The sequence below is a fragment of the Macrobrachium rosenbergii genome, chromosome 36 (genome assembly GCF_040412425.1).
Source record: "Macrobrachium rosenbergii isolate ZJJX-2024 chromosome 36, ASM4041242v1, whole genome shotgun sequence".
Lineage (NCBI taxonomy): Eukaryota > Metazoa > Arthropoda > Malacostraca > Decapoda > Palaemonidae > Macrobrachium > Macrobrachium rosenbergii.
Genome location: NC_089776.1, coordinates 19,016,396 through 19,042,918, shown reverse-complemented (window position 1 = coordinate 19,042,918; position 26,523 = coordinate 19,016,396). Strand labels below are relative to the sequence as shown.

The 26,523-nt window shown below is 38.0% G+C and overlaps 1 protein-coding gene across 1 annotated transcript in view; it reads left to right on the top strand.

Moving 5' to 3' along the window:
* LOC136825002 (MAM and LDL-receptor class A domain-containing protein 1-like) overlaps window positions 1–24,477 on the top strand; it is a 91,471-nt gene extending 66,994 nt beyond the window's left edge. The window contains exons 7-17 of the mRNA XM_067080999.1: window positions 613–766; window positions 2,286–2,470; window positions 4,272–4,356; window positions 5,500–5,673; window positions 7,428–7,536; window positions 13,221–13,404; window positions 13,777–13,864; window positions 15,042–15,200; window positions 19,724–19,944; window positions 21,383–21,542; window positions 21,928–24,477. Coding sequence (XP_066937100.1) covers window positions 613–766; window positions 2,286–2,470; window positions 4,272–4,356; window positions 5,500–5,673; window positions 7,428–7,536; window positions 13,221–13,404; window positions 13,777–13,864; window positions 15,042–15,200; window positions 19,724–19,944; window positions 21,383–21,542; window positions 21,928–21,965 — 1,557 coding nt within the window. The 3' untranslated portion in view covers window positions 21,966–24,477. The remainder of the gene's footprint in view (window positions 1–612; window positions 767–2,285; window positions 2,471–4,271; window positions 4,357–5,499; window positions 5,674–7,427; window positions 7,537–13,220; window positions 13,405–13,776; window positions 13,865–15,041; window positions 15,201–19,723; window positions 19,945–21,382; window positions 21,543–21,927) is intronic.
* Window positions 24,478–26,523: the final 2,046 nt, after the last annotated feature.

Here is a 26,523-nt window from a genome sequence, read left to right as displayed (position 1 = left end):
TTGTGTATGTATGTTTGTGTGTTTGTCTTAAAAGCCGTTTAAAACAGGTGTAAAGGATGAGGGAATCTTGTTTACTCTTTATCATACAACAGCTGCAGATGTGGTGAAATGAGTAAGGTAATCACGAGTCTCAAGTCCACGCTGGAAATAAATGTATAAGGTAATGTAACGAAACAGCAGTTAACCCGAGGAGCGTGCTGCTGCCATAAGGACTGAGCGTGTCACACTGCAATTCCCATAACGTGGTAATTACATATTACCTGTGAAATTATGGGTACTGCTTTGATTATGCTTTGAGTTTTTTATTCAGAGGATAAGTGTAATTCAGATAGTTTCATTTATCTATAATTGGTCAGGTTTCGAAGTATATGTGGTACATTAATAATTAACGGGCGAATAAATAGTTATAATAGTAACAGAGTTAATTCAATTAATACTCAGACAGTGGTCCTAGGAGGAACTTTAATTCTTTTTCTTACTTGAGGTTACAGATGATTGACAATAGTTACACGCCAATACCAAGAAGACATTTAATGGTTATCTGACATTAAATTCAGTATAAATCTGCTCCTCTCCTCCCTCCTCCCCTTCACCCATCTGCCTTTTTTCCAGAGTCGAGGAGCTCAGAAGCTCACAGGGCCTCAGAGAGACAGGAGCAGCTCAAAGGGCAATGGACTTGGAGGTGCTTTCGTCTACATCGATTCCTCCTTCCCTCGAAGGCCGGAGGACTTCGCCCGTTTAGAGAGCATTGAATTTCAAGAAACTGGTAAATCCTATCTTTGTCTGTCATCCAAGTTTCGGTGTGACTTCCTAATTGTCTTTGTGACTCCAGCTCTCCATAAATCTAGGAAATGCTTGCATGAATTTCATTATCTTCTAAAATCTCCAGTAGTCTCCTCACTTCTCTATGCCACTGTCCCGATCTCCATAAATATACACTATTTTATTCAATTCCCTCAGTTTCACTTTTTGCGAAAAACCCAAAGGATTAAAATTCAGTGTCTTTCTTTGTCTCCCTTTCACTCTATTTAAGATTTAATTTTCACTGAGAATTACCCTTGGAGAAGAGTCGAACACTTCTCGCATAATTAATTTTCAAGTAGGTTATTATATACCATTTTTAGTCAGGAGAGGAATGTTCCAATTGGAAAGGTTAATGAATCACGATGGATAATGTGAACGCTTCCAGAAGTAGTCGCTTGCATGACTAGTGAACGTGAGCCCTCCTCTGAGGCACTTACACATTAGAAAAAAAAAATAATCGATCTATAATCCTCGCTCGATCCATAATTCACATGAAAAGATCTTAAGTCTTCGTGTATGTAAAAAAAAAAATAAAGTCTCATTTCATCAGAGGGAATGCAAAAAATTTTCATCGTCAGGGTTTACAAGGAGAATGTTTTTCCTACAGAGCATGAGACGGGAAAGTATCAAACAGAGAGAGAGAGAGAGAGATGTTAGGCTCTGCATCGCTGAAGTTAAGATTGAAAACATTTGGAAGCATAATTTCGCTGAATTTGAGCAATTGCGATGTCAGTAAGTCACCAAGTAAGAAAATCATCCTTTTGGATGATTATATAAGTGAACTCTCATCTAAATCTCGAATGATTAAGACATTTGTTAGATATGCGCATACCATTTCATTCCGAACAGAAAATCCATCAGAAAATATGAAAGGTAATATTACTTTTTCAAAGTCTTCTCCAACTACTCCAAGTTCAAATTTATTATGAACTGAACCTGAATATGTGTAATATGTTCTTTCTAATTTGTTCACTAGGATTTTGTACTAAGCTCATGTCAGAAGTTTAGATGATTAATTAGGTTCCTGTCTTCATTTCCATACCTGAAATTCCTTTGTTTTATCTTTGGGATTAGGAGAAAACGTATATAAACCTAGTTACTAAGCGGAGCCTCATGTCTCATCACTATATCTTTTTGGGCTTTTACTTTCCAGCCTGAGTCAGTCTTTTGTATAAGGGGTGCTGACTTCAGTAGTTTATGTGGGATGTGCTAAGAGGTCGTTATAATCCACATGGAAACACATCATATGATAAGAACCTATTTCAACCTCAAAATTGAATTATTTTTAATAATTCTTTAAAAAAGAACTCTCTGCCCTAGTTAGTGATCACAAGCGTCCCATTAAACCTCCGCACACAAGAGGATGCATGTTGCCTCGAAAGGTACGAATCTATTCAGAAGAGGTAAATGCGAGAGTTTCCGGTTTCTGTTTCCGCCCCACGACAATGTACCCAGTCTAAAATATATCTATGATTTCGCAGATCCTAACAATCCTCCATGCATGAGATTCTACACGTACATGTCAGGGAAAGGAGTTGGGATCCTCAGAGTGGTCCTCCAAGACGTCGTCACAAGGCAGGAGCGAGTCCTTTGGGCACTGGCTGGGAATCAAGGGTCGCATTGGATTTTGGCTCAGTTGCCCCTGTCCTCCAATTCCCCTTTTAAAGTGAGTTCAATTTTGGTCTTTTCCCTTTAGGCGCTGTCACTGGTTCCTTCCTTAAGGATTATGTTGATAGACTAGGTACACCATATATATATATATATATATATATATATATATATATATATATATATATATATATATATATATATATATATATATATATATATGTATATGTATATATATATATATATATGTATATATATATATATATATATATATATATATATATATATATATATATATATATATATATATATATATGTATATTTCTGTTAAAACAGAATTCCACCTAATAAAGGCAGCCCATAAATCACGAGAAGGGTAGAATTTATAGTGTCATATTCCGAAATCAACTGTCTTCCTCAATATAATGTTATAAATACTACCCTTTTTGTGTTTTTGTGGGTTCCTTTTTTTATTATATATATATATATATATATATATATATATATATATATATATATATATATATATATATATATTATACAATCCGCCAGTCACTTTGTTTTTACCAAATGCGCATGTAATCTTAATCATCACAATGCACTCTTAGCCATCTTGATTTCTTCGCACTTCTTGGATAGGCTTGTCACTAGAAAGCCTAAAAGTCCAAATGGAGAAATTCTGACGTCCGTAGCAGGATTCGAATCCTCATTTGGTATATCTGAAAGAGATCAAGGTTAACCACCAGACCACGATGGCTACGATAGTGAGGATGGGTCCATTCCAGCTCTAAAAATTGTCGTTGAATTAGACAGGTATACGTGTATTATTATTATTATTATTATTATTATTATTATTATTATTATTATTATTATTATTATTATTATTATTCAGAAGATGAGCCCTACTCATATGGAACAAGCCCGCAGGGGCCACTGACTTGAAATTCAAGCTTCCAAAGAATATGGTGTTCATTAAATACTAGCGGCAATAAAGTACACGTTATACAAAAATCGACAGCTCTGTCATTTCCAAGAAAAGCTGTCCGAAGGCATAGAAGTTTTACTGTAACGTACCAGAAGCACACAATTACATACCAAACTTACCGTAATGAGGGAAGAATACAATGGGTAAGAAACAAAACAGAGAGGATACCGTTGATGCTATTTTAGTTTACCCTTTACAATATAATGTAAACATAAGCCAGCCCACACGAAGAAAATACCAGAGCTTGAGAAGGTTTTGCTACCTGATCTTGACATATATACTCTGTACAATTCTGGGGAGAAGGGAGGCAAACTTAAGAGGATAATGACCTTTCATTTCATACATCATTTTCTAGAAGCTTGATAGCACGCTGTTGGCCCAGCGTTCGACTCTTCGACCGGCCAATGAAGAATCAGAGGAATTTGTTTCTGGTGATAGAAATTCATTTCTCGTCATAATGTGGTTCGGATTCCAGAATAAGCTGTAGGTCCCGTTGCTAGGTAACCAGTTGGTTCTTAGCCACGTCAAATAAATCTAATCCTTCGGGCCAGCCCTAAGAGAGCTGTTAATCAGCTCAGTGGTCTGGTTAAACTAAGATGCACTTAACTTTTCCTAGAAGCTTGACTGATAATGATTCTTATTTCACTTTACAAAAGCTCTTAGGTATTTTGTTTAACTTTCTTTCTAGGTACAAATCAGCGCTTATTTTTCCTTTATCTCCAGGTCTTATGCAATATTTATTGTCTGTTTTACCAGTTCAGCGCAAAAGGCGATGCTTCAAGTTTAATTTATACTTCATACAAGCTTTGATAGGGGCGTTCACTGAGTTCGGTCCGCGACATTTATATCATCTTCATTCATCATATTTTTACAGGTTATATTCGAGGGCACCATTGGCATTCCACGACTCGGCGATATTGCCATAGACGACATTACCATTGTTTCTGGGCCCTGCGCAAGTAAGTGAATGATATTTACAGATGTTTCACCGTAGTGCTTCCAATATGCACGTAATAAATGCTATCATAAATTTACGTATATATTTATTATTTCATAGCTAACGAGAGTAATATTCTGAAATGCTGGTTTTGAACTGTCGACCGTTTTACGATATGCATAACATTTTACAATAAAAATTTGAATCTTAATTATAAAGAAAACATATGCTGATATCGATATTCTTAACGCTATTCAAAGCCAAAATGAATACTTTTGAAATTTCTGAGTTACTTACTGTTGACACAAGGTAACAATAAAGATAAGTAATCTCTAAGAAGGCCGAAGCTTTCCAAAATTTAGTATTTCTTCGTACAAGAAATAACAATATTATATGAATTTTGACTTTGGAACCAAACGCAATCTTGTTCAACTTTGTCATTTTTCAGCCAAGGCTTCCTTTTTCACAAGGGTAACGTTACTTTATTAAACGTGAGTGTAGACTCTGAGTGCAGACTACACCATAATTTAGTTCTTTCTGATTTTTGTATATCATTATACTTAAAAACTTATTCAGAAGTAGGAAAATCGTGTTCAGTTTTACTGGTACAAGAGTTTTTATTTTTCGAGTATACCATTCATAAGCAGTTTTCTCTGTTCTATCTTACAATCTCTAAAAATACATTTAAATGTCCGGGCCAGTTGTATCATCGTGTAGTTTTCGCAGTGAAATTTACCCAAAAACGTAAAAAAAGTGACTTCAAAATCATCAAGTGAAGCTAATCAAGTTATCCAAAATCATACAGGAAAGAAACTAAGAGAAAAGAAAAGATGGTGCTGTCACTCAAACAAGAAGCACAGTCCATAAAATTATTCACAACCATGATGGAATATCACCCTTCAAAGAAAAAAAACCTTGAGTTCATCAAAAAATAATGTAGGAATGTCAACCATAAAAAAGGTCTATAACGCTATCTCCTTCAGAAAACACAACGTATTCCATATCAAACTGCTCAAAAGTTACTCAAAAACCTGTTGGAATTTCATCACATAAAAAATTAAACCAGCAAAGTTTTACACCCAAAAAGACATGTAGGGATGACATATCCCCTTGCGCATTTATATAAATACACTTATTTATCCGTTGGCTTGTTTCATAAATTCAGCTTTACCTGCTGAAGCGTCACCCCCAACCTCCGGAGACTGCACCTTCGAGGAAGACACCTGCGGGTGGTCAAACCCCTCTCTCAGGCACAGACTGGATGACGTTGACTTCTTGAGGGTCAGAGCGACTGAGTATGTTTTCCCAGCCAACGACCACACTACAGGAAACCAGCAAGGTAAGAATCTCTGATAAGTCTCCTTGACAAAGCGACCACACCACAGGCAACAAGCAAGGTAAGAACCTCATGGTTTCTTTGACAAGACGATCACACAACAGGTCTGACAAAAGAGCAATCACACCTATGGAAATCAGCAAGATAAGAACTTTTGATATGTTTTCTTTGACAATATGATCACACTACAGGAAGTCAGAGAGGCAGGAACCTCTGATATATTTTCTTTGATAAAGGAATAACACCACAGGAAACAAGGTAACATCCTTTGATATATTTCCTTTGAAAAGTGAGCATTGAAGGAAACTGGTAAGTGAAAAATCTCTGCCAGGTCTTTGAACCGGAAAACCAGAAAGGTAAAAACCTCTGATATGATGTTTTGACAAAACAACCTTATCACAGATATCTGCAAGGTAAGAACCTCTGATATGTTTTCTTTGACAAAGCAATCTCATTACAGATATCTGCAAGGTAAGAACCTCTGACAGGTTTTTGACAAAAAAAACAATCACACAACAGGATATCAATTAACCTCTGATATGTCTTCTTTGACAAAGCAATCGCATCACTGAAAACCAGGAAGGTGAGAACCTCTGTCATGTTTTTTCTGACACAGAAATCACATCACAGAAAACCAGAGGGTGAGAACTGCTGTTATATTTGCTTTGGCATACAAATCACATCACAGAAAACCAGGAGGATGAGCACTGTTGGCATGTATTTTTCATACAGCAACCACTTCACGGAAATCCAGGAAGGTGAGAACTTCTGTTATGTTTTTATTTGACATAGCAATCACATCACAGAAAACCTGGAAGGTTAGAACCTGTTATGTTTTCTTTGACATAGAAACCATCACAGAAAACTGGAAGGTAAGAATTGCTGTCATGTGTTTTCTTTGACAGCAGTCACATCACAGAAAACCAGGAGGGTGAAAACCCCTGTTATTTTTCTTTGACATAGCAACCACATCACAGAAAACCAAGAAGGTGAGAACTTCTGTTATGTTTTCTTTGACATAAAAGGTATGTCACAGGAAAACAGAAAGGTGAGAACCTCTATTGTGTCTTCTTTGACATAGCAACCACATCACAGAAAACCAGGAAGGTGAGAACCCCTGTTATGCTTTCTTTGACATAGCAAGCACATCACAGGAAGCCAGAAAGGTGAGAACCTCCGTTATGTTTTCTTTGACGCATCAATCACATCACAGCAAAGTGAAAACCTCTCATATGTCTTTGACAAATCAAGGTAAAAAGCTCTAAGATGTATGATGTAAAAGGTCCTCGTTGAGAGATTTTGAGCTGTCGTGTTTATCAGTTATTCTCCTATCGTATATTTAGAATCAATGCAGTTTTAAAACTATAATGTGTCTGATTTATGATATCATTAATAGAGCTTATTAACATGAGAATGATTGATATCAGGAAGATTCATCTGATGACAGCTACAAGAGGGCATGTTCAATCACTAAAAGCTTTGTCTGTGGTTAATGTGTTCTTGATTTTCCAAAAAGAAGCTGTGAATGGCATGAATATATCTAATCGATTTTATGAAAAACAAGAAAAATTAAATTACATTTAGTAAAAATGTCAAGAAAAAACTGAATAAAACAGTAAATCATGTTTATATACTGATAGTGCTAAGCAAATATGACTATAACTTAACTTGCCCCTGAAGTGCATTCTTGCCATTATTTTCTCGTCCCCCTTTATTCTTATTATATCACCTTATGATTTATTTCGGCGGTATTTCAGGTTTCTACATGGCACTAGAAAGCCCAGAAAAGAAGCTTGAGGGAGACAGAGCGTGGCTGATCTCACCAACGATGAAGGGACAGCGACAAGTCAAATGCCTTTCCTTCTGGTAAGAATTTGCCTAGTACACAGATGTTCTCAACAAACACCATTTTGGAGGAGGAGGTGTTAATTTCTTGTGTAGGGGCCATACACAGACTGAGAGTACCCAGGGTAGCTGTGCTTTCTAATTTGGGCTGTTATACCCAGTGATGAGCATTGCTTTGAGGGCTTGTCAGGGTCTTTCAGTCGTACTGTTAGTGGCTGTTTGATTCCAGTAATTTGCACAAAGTAGTCCATATTTCAGAGGTGAAAGAACCACCAAGAAGTGCTTTGGTGCTGGTGCTTGCTATTGCTTCCATCGCTGTGATTGCTTCTGTCCAGCGAGTCGTTTATCTTGTATTTGTGGAGATTTATCTGTATCTACTGGAAGTGGGTAGGGGCAATGTTATGAGCCAACTAAGGGCATCTGGATATCGGTGATGATGTACTCCCACTTGTATTCCCTTCTCATCAGTTGGAGGATGACGTTTCAGTGGTTATGGGAAGCTATGGGGATGCAACTGGTGGCTGCTAGTGAAATCTTTGCACTGGGCAGTTGTTTTTTGATGTTGGTGTTATCAATCTGCAGGTGGCCTTGTCCCCCAGGATTTTACCAAAGGCACTGCTAGCAATTTAGAATCAGGCAGAGAAGGCTTTTTGATGCATTGTGGTGGCCACCATTACTTCTATGGGTGGTTGCCTGACTCATTTTTCTCCAGCTGCAAAGGAGGTTGCGGTTCCTGGACCCTGCCCAATTTGTGATACTAGATGAACATTACTGCTGGCTGGGTGTGTGCAGGTCATCCTTATTGCCATGGTTTGTATGGCCACTTGTGTACAGTATTTGTTCATTTGTCTTCATAGGTGTCAGTCATCCTTGGTCTCATAGATGGTGTGGATGGTATATTATGAGTCCTTGGAGGCTTCTAGTAATTCATCCATCTTCTTCAGTAGGTCCACTATGGACATAACTTCAGCATCAGGCAGGGTGGTGTGGCTTTTGGTAGGAACTGATGAAATGTTCTGTGGATGATCCTCTCCCCACATGTGTCCTGCCAGCATGGGATGCAGGGAAGAGTGTTTAAAATTACCTCAAGGGCTTAGTCTGCCATTATTGTCAAACTTGAGACATTTTAAAAGCAGAACTGTATCTCCATTTTCAGGAACCAGACAGAGGTCTCAGGTGGCAAGGAGTGTAATGGTTGGAGATTTACTGCATTCACATTTGTGTTTTCATCTAGTGGCATGTGTATGTTTTAACCTTTACAGGATTATTTCTAAGCAGCAGAATCAGTGTTATTTAGTTTGCTAGTGACCAGGATTTGGTGCAAGAACAGTGAGTACAAAGTTTTATATCGACTATGCTATATAAACCATCTTTTAATGATCATGAGAAAAAGTTAGCCACAACTTGAACACTGTATTGAGACCATTAGTGGCTTTGTTTTGGATGGCAGGGTCTGCCATTAGTCCGTTAGTTGCCAGGGGTTTAATGCAAGTACCACGGTTTGCCTACCAAGTGGTGTACTAACGGAGAAAGTGTGGCAGACCTATGCACCTTAATTGTTTGTTAATGACTGGTTGATTTCAGACAAGGCATGGCAGGAAACATATTATCTACCAGGTTGCTCCAAGGGTTACTAATGTAAAGGTCAACTTATGCACAGGATGCCTAAATTACACTGATTTTTTGTCAAAATTTGATCTGCCCTTTCCTATGCCTTGTGAATGGAAAAGTGCTTACATTAGTAGGACTTATGGTGACTGGTGATGCACAAGCACGTGGTAGTGAGAGAGCTCCATGACTGGCTGCCAACCTTGCCAGCTAAACCAAGGTGCAGCAGTGGAGAACGGGGTGTACTAGTTAAGCTCTACAAGATGAGTGATTATAATACTGGATATTTTGCACATATATTGCATATTCACACACCAAACACACAGATCGTGCTCTCTAAAAAAAGACTAGGTTCGTGTAATTTCATAAAAAAATAAAATTATATTTGCGTAGGAAATAATTCCGATTACGTAGAAAACTTTTAATTAGAATACGTTGGGGTTTGTATACAACAAAAGAAAGTTAAAGAGTGATTATATGGATCAAGTCCTTTACTATGGTTTTCGGTGAGCTTTTGGTGACCATGATTTAGGCTGTAATGGATACACAAATCAGATCAAAAGAGCAGTATAGTCATTAATCATGCATAAAATCTCTCAGCAGACTTATGTTCCGTAAGGTACTGGCCCTTTAATCGCTGGACTGACATAATACTAAGAGATCAGTTACTTCAGTTGCCAGCCTTCGCCCTCGAAGATCACATCATCCGGCCTTGGTGAAATTTATTGTTCCATCGTTCCTCAAAATATCAAGATGTTTCCAGTAGAAAAATGAGGTGTTCTCGTTAACTAAGCGAGCTTAACACTCCAGTTAAATGGAAAACATAGGCAGAATCATAAAGCATTTGCGAGCATTCAGTTTCAGGCACTCTTTAGGCTCAAAAAGTGGAGATGAATTTCAGATTGTCATATTACTGTACCACTAAAACCACTGCTTGCAGTTATCTGGTATAAACCATCACCTAATAATATTGGATTCTTAATGCAAAGGTATATATGAAAATATGAATAAATATGCATAAAGATTTTCTTTACAGCTGCCAAGCAAGTTCAACCATGAATGACGATTTTTGATACCTTGGTTTGACAGACTCAAAATCATTTTCAACCTGGATAAGTCCATTAATAAACGATAACAAAAGATCTTGGTGTAGCCTTCCAAGCAAAGTGAAAACCAGATCGCACAGAAAACAGGGATGACAGGTAATTTGCCATAAAGATAAAAGACATTTCATTTCGTCAAATCGGGCTTATACTGAAGAAATCAATGAAAACAGCTGCTGGAAGCCTATTTACACCCTATTTTGGCTCCCATGTCATATCTGTGGCAATAGCATTCCATCCTATTCAAGAATTAGAAGACTATTTTTGGACTATATTCAGCTTCATCTGTAGTTATAAATCCAGGATAACAAATCTTCCCGTGGTATACTTGAAATAGCTTCTATTCATGAAGTAAAGACAGGTGAGATAGTAATTCTTTGTAAATATAACATCAATAATGGCCAAGAAATTTAAACAAAACGAAATCTATAACAAGTTACATTACTTTTCAAAAGACACACGCTTAGTAATTTCAAGTAATTTCAGATTCTAAAGGTAATTCCGCCCTATTTCTATAACAGATGAATGAAACATAATATTAGCATTGTCAGCTTGACAATGCCGAAGGGACTTTACTTTCTGGTCATAAAAGCAACGCCAATGATTTCAATATTACAATACATTCTCTCTCTATCTCTCTCTGTCACACATGACAACAACTACACAAATACAAAACCGCAACCACACACACACACACACAGAACTTCACTCTCCTACTAGTCACACACACACACACACACACATCCATGACCACAATTACACATACATTTATAACAAACATCGCATCCACACATACCCACCTACAAACAAACATATACACTCTCGAGCACCCAGGCCCCAGCTACACACATATGCATACATACAGAGACAACCATAATCTCACACATACAATAATTGTACCTGATAGCGTCGTCCTTGTCATCTGACATTCCGTAGAGAATAAAAAATTGTTGATAATATAAAAAATTTAAAAAATTATTTTAGATATCAAAAGAAACCCCACTATCGAATGTCACTAATCCAAAATGCTAGAATAATTAATATGTAACTGTTTGCTATCTATCTATCTATCTATCAATCTGTCATTGACAAAGGGTTAATTAGGTTAAGAGGTTAGTATAATCTTTGCATAAACCCACTTCCTGAGAAGAATTCAGCATAACATAGGTGTACGTCTAATGTTGGTGTTGTTATGAAGAGAATGTCTCTAGGCGTAAAATGGTATAATGAAATTTTGTCCAAAATGATCCCAGTATATCTGTGGATTAGTGAAGTTTAGGCTGGGAAGTATCCCTGCCATATCAATACTTTATGTTTAGAAAAGGATAAGGGTAACACCATCTACTAGTTAACACCATCTACTTCCCTGTAAGAAGGATGCAGTGCTCTTGGTTAGGTTAGGTTAAAGGAGGTTAGGTTAGGTTGTAAATCATTACACATATCCCGGAAAATTGCTCATGGGTTGTACATATTCCGTAACTGTAGACATTCTTCGGGACATTAACAGTTCAATGAACATCTCTTTAGTTTGCCTGAGTGTGTATAGTATGTGAATATACATTCTTGATGAATATCATATAAAATATCGTGAATAATCAAGTGATTATTCACGAAATATTTTATATAATATTCATCAAGAATGTGAATTTACATACTATACACACTCAGACAAGCTAAACAGATGCTTATTGAACTGTTAATGTCCTGAAGAATGTGCACAGTTACGGAATATGTACACTCCCTTTAAATTTTTCCGGGATATGTGTAATGGTTTACAAACTAACCTAACCTTCTTTAACCTAACTTAACCAAGGGCACTGCATCCTACCTGACAGGGAAGTAGACGGTGTTACCCTTAATCTTTTCTAAACATAAGGTATTGGTATTCCCAGCCTAACCTTCACTAACCCTGACCTAACCAAGGGTTCAGAGGTGCACCTGACCGGAACTCCTCACTCCACTCCCACTTGCCTGTTACTTACTGTTTACCTGTCCAGCCCTATGAGAGCTGATAGTCAGCTCAGTGGTCTGGTTAAACTATTTTAATAATAATAATAATACTGTTTGCCTGAAGATTTGAAGGGCTGTCTGTTGTTCTTGGAAGTTCTATTGTGATATTTTCATGGACGGCAAGTATCTGTGGTGTTTTTCGGGGATTATAATGTTAAACAGTCCACGATCATTACATGTTTCTGGTGACATGCATACCAAAAATCATATGTATCTGCAAAGGAAACTTTACTGGAAGGCCTTTTGAACAGCTGAAGAACCGGGAAGACATTCCAAATATCCTCTTGTAAAACAAAGTAAAAAACTGGCGCATCACTAAAAATTTCGACAAAAATGATATGTTATTGACTTGGATTTAGGTAGTGGGAGTAGTGGCAATTTAAATAATTTTGAACCATGACTTATTTGGAGAAAGAAATGCGGTACATGATAAATGGAAAGAGCGTGGAGATACCCATCAGCTACTACTAGTGTTGACCAAGGCGATGTTTCAGGTCCCTTTCCTTAATTAATAGGAGTCTTTTAGACTTATCCTAATTACGACTAGGTGCATGACTCCTTTCTCATAATTACGTACAGTATATAAAATACACATTCATACATACATTTAAAGGGTCAGATCGTACTATAAATGTTAGCACACATTCACCTATATGTTAAATCTTTTAATCAATGTTCCATCTGATCTGAAGTAATAAAAGTATGAAAATACATACTTCGACGCACGTATGTATAAAAACGAAAATTACGAGTAATGGATACCAGTGAGTGTAAATCAGGTAACGGTGCCAGTATAATTTACGGGATTGAAATTCATGAAATGGGCGCCTACGTACTGTATATAAAAATAAAAATAATGTGGAAACAACATGTCGAGCACCAATGTACAGTATAATTATATAGCCTGAAATCATCCTTGAAAGTCATTTTCAGTTACTGAGAAATCCAAACTGTGATAAGATACAAACAGCAAACTAATTTCAGGTACTTGATGTTCGAACCTCTGACTGATATGGTCGAACCCAACCTGGGTTCACTCAGCGCCTTCTTGAAGAGGGAGGACGACGCAGGCTCCATCATCTTGACCCCTATTTGGGCACTCCAGAATTTCCAGGGGTTAACCTGGTACTTTGGACAAGCTCCCATAAGGGCTGATGGAGACTTCCAGGTGAGTGTAGATCATCCAAGTGATCGATCTCAGGTTAGTTGGTTTAGATTGAACCGTCCGAATTCCAGCTCAGCCCCTTGCTAAAAGGCAGAGCTGTCAGTGTGGTATGGTCTTAAAGGGAGGCTTCACCAGTCCTGGTGAAGCCTCCAGACTCGGTCCACTCAGCTGAGACTCAGCTGACCTTGTAAAAGCTGGTTTAACGCCAGGGTTCTAAGTCTTTATTTTTCTCTTCCATTATTATCTGTTAACGGTGATGGGACTGGGAAAAGTCCAATAGGCATTCAAAAAGAAATTTCGTATCATATTTCTGTTTTTTTTTTATAATAAAATTGTTGAAAAACAGTTTCTCAGGGAATAATTTCCACGTTGCAGGTAGTGTTTGAGGGCGTTTGGGGCTCTGACAAAAGCAGAGGAACAATTGCCATAGATGACGTCAGCATTTTTGAAGGAAACTGCCCCAGTAAGTAACGATCCTCCTTGGAAAAACAGAGCAATTGATTTGTCTGCACAAGGCACGAATTGAAGGTTTTTACCCGTTTATTCGTCTGAGATGTATTTATTTTCCTTTGTGCTCCTTTTCCCTTATAAAGTGTGACTCCAGAGTGTGTCAATTTCTTAACAAGCGTTTGGGATGTGTTTTCTAACCCATTGCCCTTCAGTTAGCGGCCTGTGATTCACCGCAATTGACCAATATTAGATTCACATTAGGATTTCATGGAACGCGATCGAGGCTTATGTTCACACATGAATCGATCCCGAAACCTCATCCTGGTGAGGCGACTGCGCTAACAACAGGGCTATCCATACTGTATTTTGAAATATTTCTTTGTAATTTGACACTAATTCATCACTCATTTATGAGTTACATAACTACTTTTAATTGATGTCATTTCTGATTAACAACGCTTCATGCATAAATAGAATTACAGCAGAGGTAATTTTGAAATGCCATGTATTTAGGAATTCTAAATTCCAGCCGTTTTGTGATCTCTAAACCGCCAGTTCCCAGATGCTAACTTACGAAAGGTTTTTAACGCAATTTTACCGAATATGATAATCAAGGCGCTTAAAGCTAATGAAAAATAAAGGCACCTGCAATGTTGAGACATTTGTGTTGTTGTCATTGCGCGATTAGATGCGCTTGAGCATTTACAAAGTTACTACTTACAGTAACACTTGTTAAGCAAAATGGTTAATATTCTTTCTTAACAGTTAGATATATTCATTGGAATAATACTTCGAATGACTAAAACTGAATAAAAGAACAAATTAAGCGGGTGACATTATGCGTAATCGCTTGCATTACTTACGTAATGCCATTAGGATGCACTTTTGAAAATGTAAACAAAGTGATAAATTTAGTCTCCTCTGAATATTGATTAATTTGATCTGATTTTCTGGATGACCAAAAAAAGTATTAGTTAATGATATTCGGTAAAATATCGGCTGTTCCAATTTCTTGAAATTACTGGTTGTGTATTCATTTTCCCTGGCCTTTGGAAATGTAGGTCCTCGGGTGTAGCTATATAGGTAGAATCCTTTAGGCGATTGGAACAAGAAAAGATCATTTGCTTAGCGATAACCTTTACAATATCCTTAATTAAAACGATTGTCAACAGAAGTGTTTGTCTTTTTAGGCGTTCCTGACGCGGCTGTAGTTCGAGCAGGCGACTGCACCTTCACCAGAGGTTCCTGCGGTTGGAGGAACTTGACCTCCGACACCGACTTCTACTGGAGCAGCGCCTCTCCGCTAAGACGTCCCGTCAACATGAACGACCACACCTACGGGTCGCCTGGTAGGTCTCTCAGTTAGTTCGTGGAGTGAAGGAGGAAGTCCACCTATTGTCTAAGGTTTCCCTTCACGGCGTTTCAGGTCGACCAAAGATGATTTCTGTTGATTTTCACAGGACGTTTCACTCACATTATAGTGATCTCTCTTATTGCTTTCACATATTAGAGCGTACAGACCTTGTTTCTTATTAACATATCTCAGTCTAAAATCGAGCTGTTTCTTCTTTAGAAATAATAGCGTATTTCAGAAAGACATAAGCACATACCCCAAACAGTATGGCCCTTAGCTGTATCTCTTCTTGAAAATTTTCTGAGGATAATTTTATTTTTCGGTAAATCTTGAACATATTTTCATCAGCTCTGAACCGAGTTCATATGCTAATTCTCTAACCCTTATCCAAAACGGGGATCTAAATGCGTTCTGAATCTGTATTTTCATTATATTTCCAGTTGAAACTTACGAAATCTTGACCCAGTCAGTTTGTAAAATCATGGTTATTTTCCTTATCCGATTTTCAATGATATTATGGAGTTTCAAGCTCTAATTCCAACTGCTGTTCTTGGTCTAATGGTGGAAGATCATGTGATAAATCAATATCCCGTACGTTATTTTGGCGTCTAAAAATGCTAAGCCATGGTGTACCTCGACGGCTGCCCAGTTTTCTAATCCTGGGTAAGGTGTAAAACAAAACTCTCTCCTAGTTCTTGCACTTTAGAAATGAAATGCTTGACTACACTGGTGTATATTTTGAATGCAGTCTCCATGATTCTGTTTTTGATTTATAAACATATCGTGATACATGCCGAAGCACGCCGTGTAGTGTTATAGCGAGGATGAATGTCAGAAACTGAATACTTCAAAACATGTCCTGTACTTGACTACTATTTTCTAAGCGCATGGGCTTCGTTTGAATACAGAACTTTCTTTAGAAACTTTTTACTTTCTATTTTCATCAGACTTCTGTGGGCATTACCAGAATATATTTCCCCTCTCTAAGGTGTGAGACAATTAATTTTTTTTTAAAATTCTTTTCACTGACAATGTAATTTTATTATTTTTGCTCTTGAAGAGGCTTACTCTCTCTCTCTCTCTCTCTCTCTCTCTCTCTCTCTCTAATGATAATCTGAGTATTTCAGCTTTCTTCTCGTTCATGTTAAAATTACTTACAGAGAACCTGAAGATACTCGTAGTAGTGAAAAGCCTTTTTATAGCCCAGACCTGAAGAAAACAAGGAAAAGAAGCAGGAAAAAATTAAAAGAAAAGGAGACCTTCGTACAACTATTTCCATAATGTCGTTTTTATGCCACGGCATCAGCAGCTTTCTCCACACATTTCTCTACAGCTTTCTCCACACATTTCTCAATTTAAGAGTTCTCATGGCTAAGGCCAATTTCAGACAGTCAAAGCAGCAATTTTATTTATTGGTTTTTTCATATGTTTTCCTTGCGATTAAATGTTGGGAATACTTTTTGGAGCTTTGGGTTACTTAGTAGCTTGTCACCAGGATCTCTCTGACAATTTATTCCTTTTTTTACTTACAATATTCATCTCATTTCTCCTGTTCTGTTTTCAGTTGAAGTAGCTATATTTTTTATGTATTGTGTTAATTCCATCATACCTTCGCCTTTATCTTTTATTTCTACCATCCCAAAATGTGATTATCCTTATCTTAAATGTTACTACTGTTTTGGACAGATTCAGGTTTCAGTCACTTGTATCCTACAAACAACGATTACTCTTTATGACAAGGTCTGATATGGATAATTCCGTAGTCACGCATGTTTACCTATTATTTTTGTTTCATAGAATTTTGACCCTCTGGTTTATTCTTGCACTTTTGACCCTCTGGTTTATTCTTGCACTTTTGACCCTCTGGTTTATTCTTGCACTTTTGACCCTCTGGTTTATTCTTGCACTTTTGACTCTGGTTTATTCTTGCACTTTGACCCTCTGGTTTATTCCTGCACTTTTGACCCTCTGGTTTATTCTTTGCACTTTTGACCCTCTGGTTTATTCTTGCACTTTTGACTCTGGTTTATTCTTGCACTTTTGACCCTCTGGTTTATTCCTGCACTTTTGACCCTCTGGTTTATTCTTGCACTTTTGACCCTCTGGTTTATTCTTGCACTTTTGACCCTCTGGTTTATTCTTGCACTTTTGACCCTCTGGTTTATTCCTGCATTTTTGACCCTCTGGTTTATTCTTGCACTTTTGACCCTCTGGTTTATTCTTGCACTTTTGACCCTCTGGTTTATTCTTGCACTTTGACCCTCTGGTTTATTCTTGCACTTTTGACCCTCTGGTTTATTCTTGCACTCTTGACCCTCTGGTTTATACTTGCACCTTTGACCCTCTGGTTTATTCTTGCACTTTTGACCCTCTGGTTTATTCTTGCACTTTTGACTCTGGTTTATTCTTGCACTTTTGACCCTCTGGTTTATTCTTGCACTTTTGACTCTGGTTTATTCTTGCACTTTTGACCCTCTGGTTTATTCTTGCACTTTTGACCCTCTGGTTTATTCCTGCACTTTTGACCCTCTGGTTTATTCTTGCACTTTTGACCCTCTGGTTTATTCCTGCACTTTTGACCCTCTGGTTTATTCTTGCACTTTTGACCCTCTGGTTTATTCTTGCACTTTTGACCCTCTGGTTTATTTCTTGCACTTTTGACCCTCTGGTTTATTCCTGCACTTTTGACCCTCTGGTTTATTCTTGCACTTTTGACCCTCTGGTTTATTCTTGCACTTTTGACCCTCTGGTTTATTCCTGCACTTTTGACCCTCTGGTTTATTCTTGCACTTTTGACCCTCTGGTTTATTCTTGCACTTTTGACCCTCTGGTTTATTCTTGCACTTTTGACCCTCTGGTTTATTCTTGCACTTTTGACCCTCTGGTTTATTCTTGCACTTTTGACCCTCTGGTTTATTCCTGCACTGTTGACCCTCTGGTTTATTCTTGCACTGTTGACCCTCTGGTTTATTCCTGCACTGTTGACCCTCTGGTTTATTCTTGCACTGTTGACCCTCTGGTTTATTCTTGCACTTTTGACCCTCTGGTTTATTCTTGCACTGTTGACCCTCTGGTTTATTCTTGCACTTTTGACCCTCTGGTTTATTCTTGCACTTTTGACCCTCTGGTTTATTCTTGCACTTTTGACCCTCTGGTTTATTCCTGCACTTTTGACCCTCTGGTTTATTCTTGCACTTTTGACCCTCTGGTTTATTCTTGCACTTTTGACCCTCTGGTTTATTCTTGCACTTTTGACCCTCTGGTTTATTCTTGCACTTTTGACCCTCTGGTTTATTCTTGCACTTTTGACCCTCTGGTTTATTCTTGCACTTTTGACCCTCTGGTTTATTCTTGCACTTTTGACCCTCTGGTTTATTCTTGCACTTTTGACCCTCTGGTTTATTCTTGCACTTTCTCTTTCCTTGTCAGGTGACGCCTCTCAGCTGAAGCCTTTAGATATGCCTTCATTTGGATTTATGTCGACGATAATGACAATAATGATCATGATGATCGTTATGATGATGATAATGACGAATAATATTGATGAAAATGATGTAGATGAAATAAATGTGCCCTATCGATTTCTTCTCTCTCTATTTTCTGTTACCTCCTGCTATTTCTTTCAAATGAACACCATATTCTTTGGAAGCTCGAATTTCAGGTCAATGGCCCCTGTGGGCTTGCTCCATAAGAACAGGGGTCACCTTCTGAATAATAATGGTAATAATTTGCACCACCAATCTCGTAGTTCCTCGTTGGATGAGTTGGTAGAGTTGTCGGCTAGCACTCTGCTAGGCCCGAGTTCGAGTCTCCGGCCAGACGATGAAGAATTAGAGGAATTTATTTCTGGTGATAGAAATTCATTTCCCGGTATAATGTGGTTCGGATTCCACAAGACGGTGTAGGTCCCGTTGCTAGGTAACCAGTTCCTCGTTGGATGAGTCGGTAGCGTTGTCGGCTAGCACTATGCTAGGCCCGTGTTCGAGTCTCCGGCCAGCCAATGAAGAATTAGAGGAATTTATTTCTGGTGATAGAAACTCATTTCTCGGTATAATGTGGTTCGGATTCCACAATAAGCTGTAGGTCCCGTTGCTAGGTAACCAATTGGTTCTTAGCCACGTAAAATAAGTCTAATCCTTCGGGCCAGCCCTAGGTTAAGTTAAGTATATATTAGTTTAACCAGACCACTGAGCTGATTAACAGCTCTCCTAGGGCTGGACCGAAGGATTCGACTTATTTTACGTGGCTAAGAACCAACTGGTTACTTAGCAACGGGACCTACAGCTTATTGTGGAATCCGAACCACGTTATAGCGAGAAATAAATTTCTATCACCAGAAATAAATTCCTCTAATTCTTCATTAGCCGGCCGGAGACTCGAACTCGGGCCTAGCGAGTGCTAGCCCACAACTGTACCGACTCACCCAACTAGGAACTAGGAGAGCTGTTAATCAGCTCAGCGGTCTGGTTAAACTAAGGTAAACTTAACTTAAACTTTCGTCATCTCGTCCTCCGACAGTGGGCTACATCTATTTCGACGTGTTCAACCTCAACTCCCGATCGCAGAAACTGCAGCTGGTGTCGCCGGTGATGGAGCCGTCCTTGGACAGGACCCCGTTCTGTTTCACGTTCTGGTTTGCGGGCTTCGGGGCGGACACTAACACGTCCCTCAGCCTCTTCCAGAGGCCGGCCAAAGAGGACAACAACAGATTGATCAACGATCTGAACGATGATATACTCGTGAGTTTCGTTTGCGAAGAGGTGGTCTCTGCTTCTTTGGTCATAAGTGATTTTTTCTTTTATATTTTTTCTTAACGTTGCAAATCTTCACTTCATATTTATTCATTCTTCCGATTTAGCATTATAGATCCTAATAATAACTTTGCGGTAAACCTCCTCCAGTTGGTTTTCCTAAGCCTGACCAATCGACTGTATATCAGAGAAATATTTGGCAGATAATTTTTGCTCGTCGGACTTGAAGTCATGGTAACTTGTAACTTTTTTTTGTGAGGTTAATCAAATGAATAACAAGCAAACACGTAATATATTATTTTGTATTGGTATGGCTGACAAATTGAACGTCAGGGTAACATTGAAATAAAAAATAATTTTGTTAACCTGGCTGATAGACTGAATACTAAAGAAACATTTAAGGAGTTATTTTTCTTAAACAACCAGATCAGCTGAATATCAGGGCAATATGCTACAAGTTATTTTTTTATTTGCCTCACTGGTCGGCTGACTGTCAGGGTAACATTGAACAAGAATTTTTTGTTAACCTGGTTGATTGACAGAATATCAGGGTAACATTTTACAAATTATTTTTTTGTTAGCCTGACTGATAGACTGAGTGCAAGGACAACATTATCAAAGAATTTTTTGTTATTTTGTCTGATGCACTGAATGTTAGGGTGACATTATCAAATCATTTCTTCTTTGACTTGCTGGTCGAATGGGTCTCAGAGTAGCATAAAACAATTATTATTGCTACTAAGTAACATATTCAAAATAATTTTTTATTAGCGTAGTTGGTGACTGAATTCTACAGGCTGCTCTAGGAGGAAGAGCCTGACCAGGACATGGCTGGCTTAATCTAACAACAAAATAGCCTGAATGTCAACGTAATGATATAACAAATCACATTTTGTTAATCTGCCTGATCGACTCATTGTCACGGTAACATTTCATAAATTATTTTGTTCAGCCTGGCTTACGGTAACTTGTAACGAAATATTTTTTTCTTAGCTTCGCTGATTGTCTGAATGTCAGAGCATCACACACAGAATTATTTGCTGAACAACTGAAAGCCAGACAAATATGTAACACAAGATTTTTTTCTCAGTCTTGCTGAACATCTGAGTAACATGTGACAAACAATATTTTGTCAGTCTTGCTCTATTTATTTATTCCTTTTTGGTTATTTTTGGAGATGGCGTACCGTCAGAATAAGATTTAACAAATGACCTATCTTTATCCAGGGTAATCTCTAACAAATTATTTTGGTGTTCGTGTGGATAATCGACTCAATGTCAGAGTAACATGTGACAAATGATTTTTTTGTTGATCCACCGAATTTAGGCATAACACAAAACAAATTACTTCTTCTTGGTCAGGAGTTGCATGAAACAAGAACCGTAAATGTTACTGGTTCACTGAATTTCCAATTTGCCTTTTGTAGATCTGGCGTCATCAACCCGTGCGGGAGCGAGCTAGCGGCTGGCAGTTCGGACAGGTGCCACTGGTGTCCGGAACCAGATTCCAAATCGTAATTGAAGGAGTGTCCTATAACGGCGGTTTCACACTGGATGACTTCAAAGTTTACAATGGAGGATGTGCCAGTAAGTACGGAATATTCCCCACAATTTGCGCTTAAATGTATTATATTGGGTATTCCAATGTAGATAATATAATCTATAATAATATTATCCAGTTTGAATTTACATCATTATGTTTTGATCCATTTTCGTTCTTTGTGTAATCCATAAGCAATTTTGTGATTTTATAATAATGAAAGAAACTACCACTAATGTAGAACGACTTATAGCTTCGCCAGTTCATTGCACCCATAATTAGATCTCGTGTTTTTCATTAAGTAAATTAGAAAAAAAAAATCAGAAATATTTGACAAAATACGAAGTAAAGCGAGGCATAAATTGTTCTGATTCAATTGAGGCTTTGAAATTCGTTACTACAGTTAAAGTTTACATGCCTATGTTTTTTCAGAGCGTCCAAGGGATCCGATTTTCAACAACAGAATCTGAAGCAGGAAAGAGATCAGCACGGTGTAATTACTCTCAGCACAAACGCACCATTGTAAAAAAAGGATTTACACTTGAAATAGATGTCTTCTAGCATTATTCTGTCCTTTTGGAATATTGGAATATCTGAGCGTGTAATACAATTGGGTATGTCGCCAACATTTTTAAATTCAAAATGTCTAGTTCTGCCACATCAAGGGTTAGGAACCCAAATTCTGACCGCATGGAATTTATTAGAATGCTGTGGTTTATAGACTTTTTTTTTTAGTTGACGGTAAATATCCGCAGTCGATATCATTTAGGTCAATCGTGATTATCGGAGGCTCGCGTTACTCATTGCCACCATGGGTGACAATTCAAATACATCTGTCAGTCAGAAACAAGACAGAAGCTTCAGTGGTATTAATCAACTCCCAAATAAACAAACCACAGCATTCTGCACTAATCTTTGAAGGTATCCGAAGAGGCAAATTATTATTGAATGAGTTCATTCCTCTCAGGGCATACTACTCGGTTTGGTGACTGTCTCTCTTCCCTCTACTGGCAAGAATTTGGAAGTACTCTCTCTCTCTCTCTCTCTCTCTCTCTCTCTCTCTCTCTCTCTCTCTCTCTCTCTCTCTCCCCTTCCATTTTCCCTGATTCCAGACTTCAATTTCAAGAGGCTGACAATTCAGGACTTTTCGAAGTCAGGTTCGACTTTTTCTCCTTTTTTCCTTCACGCCTGGACTGCAAAGTGCACGAAGGTTGTCCGGAAGAAAGCCTAAAGAAACTATTATATACTCTTTCACTTTGCTTTTTTGGCTTTCACCTGACATTGAGAGGCTCCAGTTCATATACGAACTGAATTCTCATTTTGCTTATATCAAATTCATTTACAGAAACATCGTTCGAATATTTCAGTTCAAGCGGATCTGATTACTAGCCGCCGGCGTTCCTTGCATTGTAACCAAAATGCAAAATAAGAATTGTCGTAACAATAATTCTGTGCATGTTCGTCTAAGAAGACAATAAGCTTTTGTTGTCAGTTTCTTAAGGCATTACTTTGAATAGATGAAAATCACCGTGCAACGAGCTAGTCGGCAAAAAAAAAAAGAAAGAAAGAAAGAAATATGAGTTTCACGGTAAACGGTGGTGCTGGAATCATCTGGTTAGTGAACTGCGCTATACATGGCATGTTGGCCAGAGGTTCTCCGAGCTTGTCTAATTGATGTCTTTTGTTCGTTTTATGAAGCACATTTCTATGCCGGATCTACAAAATAGCTTTTCTTTACCTTCTAAACCCTTGCATGTTCTTTTAACTTACGTCTTTTAATATACTCTACGGCAGAGTTTCCCAAACTTTTTCAGGCTGGCGCCCCCTTGGCTTCCAGATGGATTCCTAGCGCCCCCTCCCGCCGATACACACACGCGAGTATTATTATTTTTTTTTTTGGGGGGGGGTGGTTGGGGCGAGACGGTTTGCTTCAAATTGAAAACAACAATATTAAACTCGAAGATGTATTTCACAAACAATACTTAATTTAGTAAACCTGGTCTTCACAATTACTGTTAATGGGATGGGTGTGCTTAGCGCAGGGATATCGGTTTCTCCACATCAGGCTGGAACTCACTAAGAAGTCGTAGATCCCCACGTTCGGTAATTTTAAGTCTGTGTTTTTTTTTTTTTGCTTTTAATTGCTTAAAATTAAATGCTCTTAATGCCACCCTGTCGCCCCCAACCACCCCCTTTTGCCTCACCGCCCCCCCGATATCAATCCACCGCCCCCAGGGGGGCGGTACCGCCCACTTTGGGAACCACTGCTCTACGGTAAAAACTCAGGATTTCACACGTCGTCTCTTGGGTAAGCATGATAGCAACCAAGTATTTCTGTGAAGGGGCTAACTATCGACAAGGCAAGAAAATCTTTACCTGGGACTGGCTCGGGCCCCTGTTTGTCTTGACTCTTGTCACTGAATGGAATCTAAAAGTTTGTGTTGCCAGACAAAAGAAATTTTGAGTTGATTCACGTAACTAGTCTGCACTTCTCAAAACGTTTTCTGCTAAGAAACATGAATTCTTTGGCCACACATACAAGTAAAAAATGCGCCAAGTTTCTTCGGCGCAATCGAATCTTCTGTACAGCCTCTACAGCGTATGATCAAGGCCACCGAAAACGGATCTATCTTTTGGTGGTCTCGTTATAATGCTGTATGAATCGCGGCCCATGAAACTGTAACCACGGCCCAGTGGTGGCCTGTCCTGTATCGTCGCCAGAAGCACAATTATGTCTAGCTTTAACCTTAAACAAAATAAAAACAACTGAGTCTTGAGGGTTGCAGTTTGGTATGTTTGATGACTGGAGGGTGGATGATTAACATACCAAATTTGCAGCCCTCTAGCCTCAGCAGTTTTTAAGAGCTGAGGGCGGACAGAAAAAGTGAGGACAGAAAAATGTGCGGACGCACAGATAACGCAGGCACAATAGGTTTCTTTTCCTGAAAACTTAAAAAACGAATTTCCTTCTTCTGTGGCCTAATAGCGTTCTTCTTCTTTTTCTTTTAACGTGCTTTTATTCCCATTTTTGTATGGGGTAAGCACGATGCCTTCTTTTGTTTGATTTGGCTTTGGGGTAGACCTGTGGTCTCGATCGGCTGCCCTTGACATCGCTTAGACCCCGGTACGTATGTTTAAAGACCCAACGCCCTTTCTTCCCAGCAGCAGCGAAGTTATTCTTCGGGTATGGCGAGCGTTCGAGACGTGTGAGATGTTTGTTATGTTTTAGAAGGTGTTGTAGTGGCTTTGTTTTGTGTGTGTATTTAGTCTGTAACATCCATTTGCTTTTTAAGCAAACCATCCGTTGATTACATATATAATCCCGGATGTCTACACGGATAGCAAAGTGTTTGCCCCTCTCTGATCAGCCGGCTTTTGGGATTGAACCCGCGCCACAGACCTCTACGAAGTCCGAAGCTGCTGCTGTAACCGACTGAGCCATTGAGGCTATATGTGGCCTAATAGCGTTCTATGAATGTAAATTCATAAAGACAAAATATTTCTTATGGGTTTGTAGATATTCCATGCAGTATTCTTTTAGTGACTACTCAATTTTTATGAATGTATATTTTAAGTTAACTTTTATCATGTCTGTAACATAGCGATTAACAACTTTATATAACTTGTGTAAATGTTACAATACAAATGACATATACGTCTTGTTTATAAACTGCATTTTATTTTATCCCATAATATCCGTCCTTGGATGAAAGTAAATCTAAAATGTTTCACTTCAAGCTACACTTGTTTGAGTAAACTTTCATTCTTGAGGTTTAAAACAATCTTCTCCACTGAATATTGTAATAAAACATGTATGCTAATAGCAATAAAATAAGATTCAAGTAAAAAATTAGTGCGAGTATCTGAAAAAAGGCAACAAGCAAATAAATAACACGTACAGTGTCTATCCTGTAAAGAGTTTTACTATGAGAACGTAATTGGAAACATCTCATATTACATTCTCAAAAGAGAAATGCTTCTGTTGAGAAGAAATCTGGGAATGGTTTAAGCAATAAGTAAGGTATACAATAATCTATTGAGAAGGTGTCTGATTTTGTACTGGAAGGTTGTCCGAATAGAAATATCTCTCTCTGTAAATTTTGAAGTAAGTAAGAGAATGGGCAATTGTCCCTCTCGTGCTAAATATATATAAATATATATATATATATATATATATATATATATATATATATATATATATATATATATATATATATATATATATATATATATATATATATATATATACATTATATATATATATATATATATATATATATATATATATATATATATATATATATATATATATATATATATCTCACACGCTTTTTCCTCAATGGAAGGGGTGGCACCAGAAGTGATCAGACTTCCAGTTTCTCAGCAAATCCTTAAAGCTGAGGTTTCTTGCCCCACACCCTTGTTTAATTGAGTGCACTGGTGGGCAGCAAGCCTGGTGCGACCCACGAACCTAGCAAGCGTTGCCATGTACACTCACACACGTGTACAATATAAATAAATATATATGTGGATTTTTAAAAAAAAATAGCTATATATATATATATATATATATATATATATATATATATATATATATATATATATATATATATATATATACGGATAACCAACGATTGAAAACCGTCATCGCAGGAAGGTCAAAGGACTCGTTGAAAACTGGAGCCTTGATCAAAGCCCCAAATTTCTGTGTTTCTAGGAATTGTTGGGAGCGATGGTGGGTTTGTAATCTGAAAAGTCAGAGTCGTATGAGATAACACACTATAACAGCTCCTGCAAGCTGTTAAACCTCATTGTCAGGTTAGGTGGAAGGAACTACATTACAAAATGCATTATCTTTTCATGAGATGAATGCCAGATTTCTCGCGTCAAAACAGCAAAGAGATTCGGGATATTTGCAGAACTTGGCCAGTTTTCATAATCGCTGTTCCCATAATTTAACTTTTATACGAGCCCACGTCACCTTTAAAGTAGGCATATAATCAACGGTTTTACTCATTTTGAATTTCA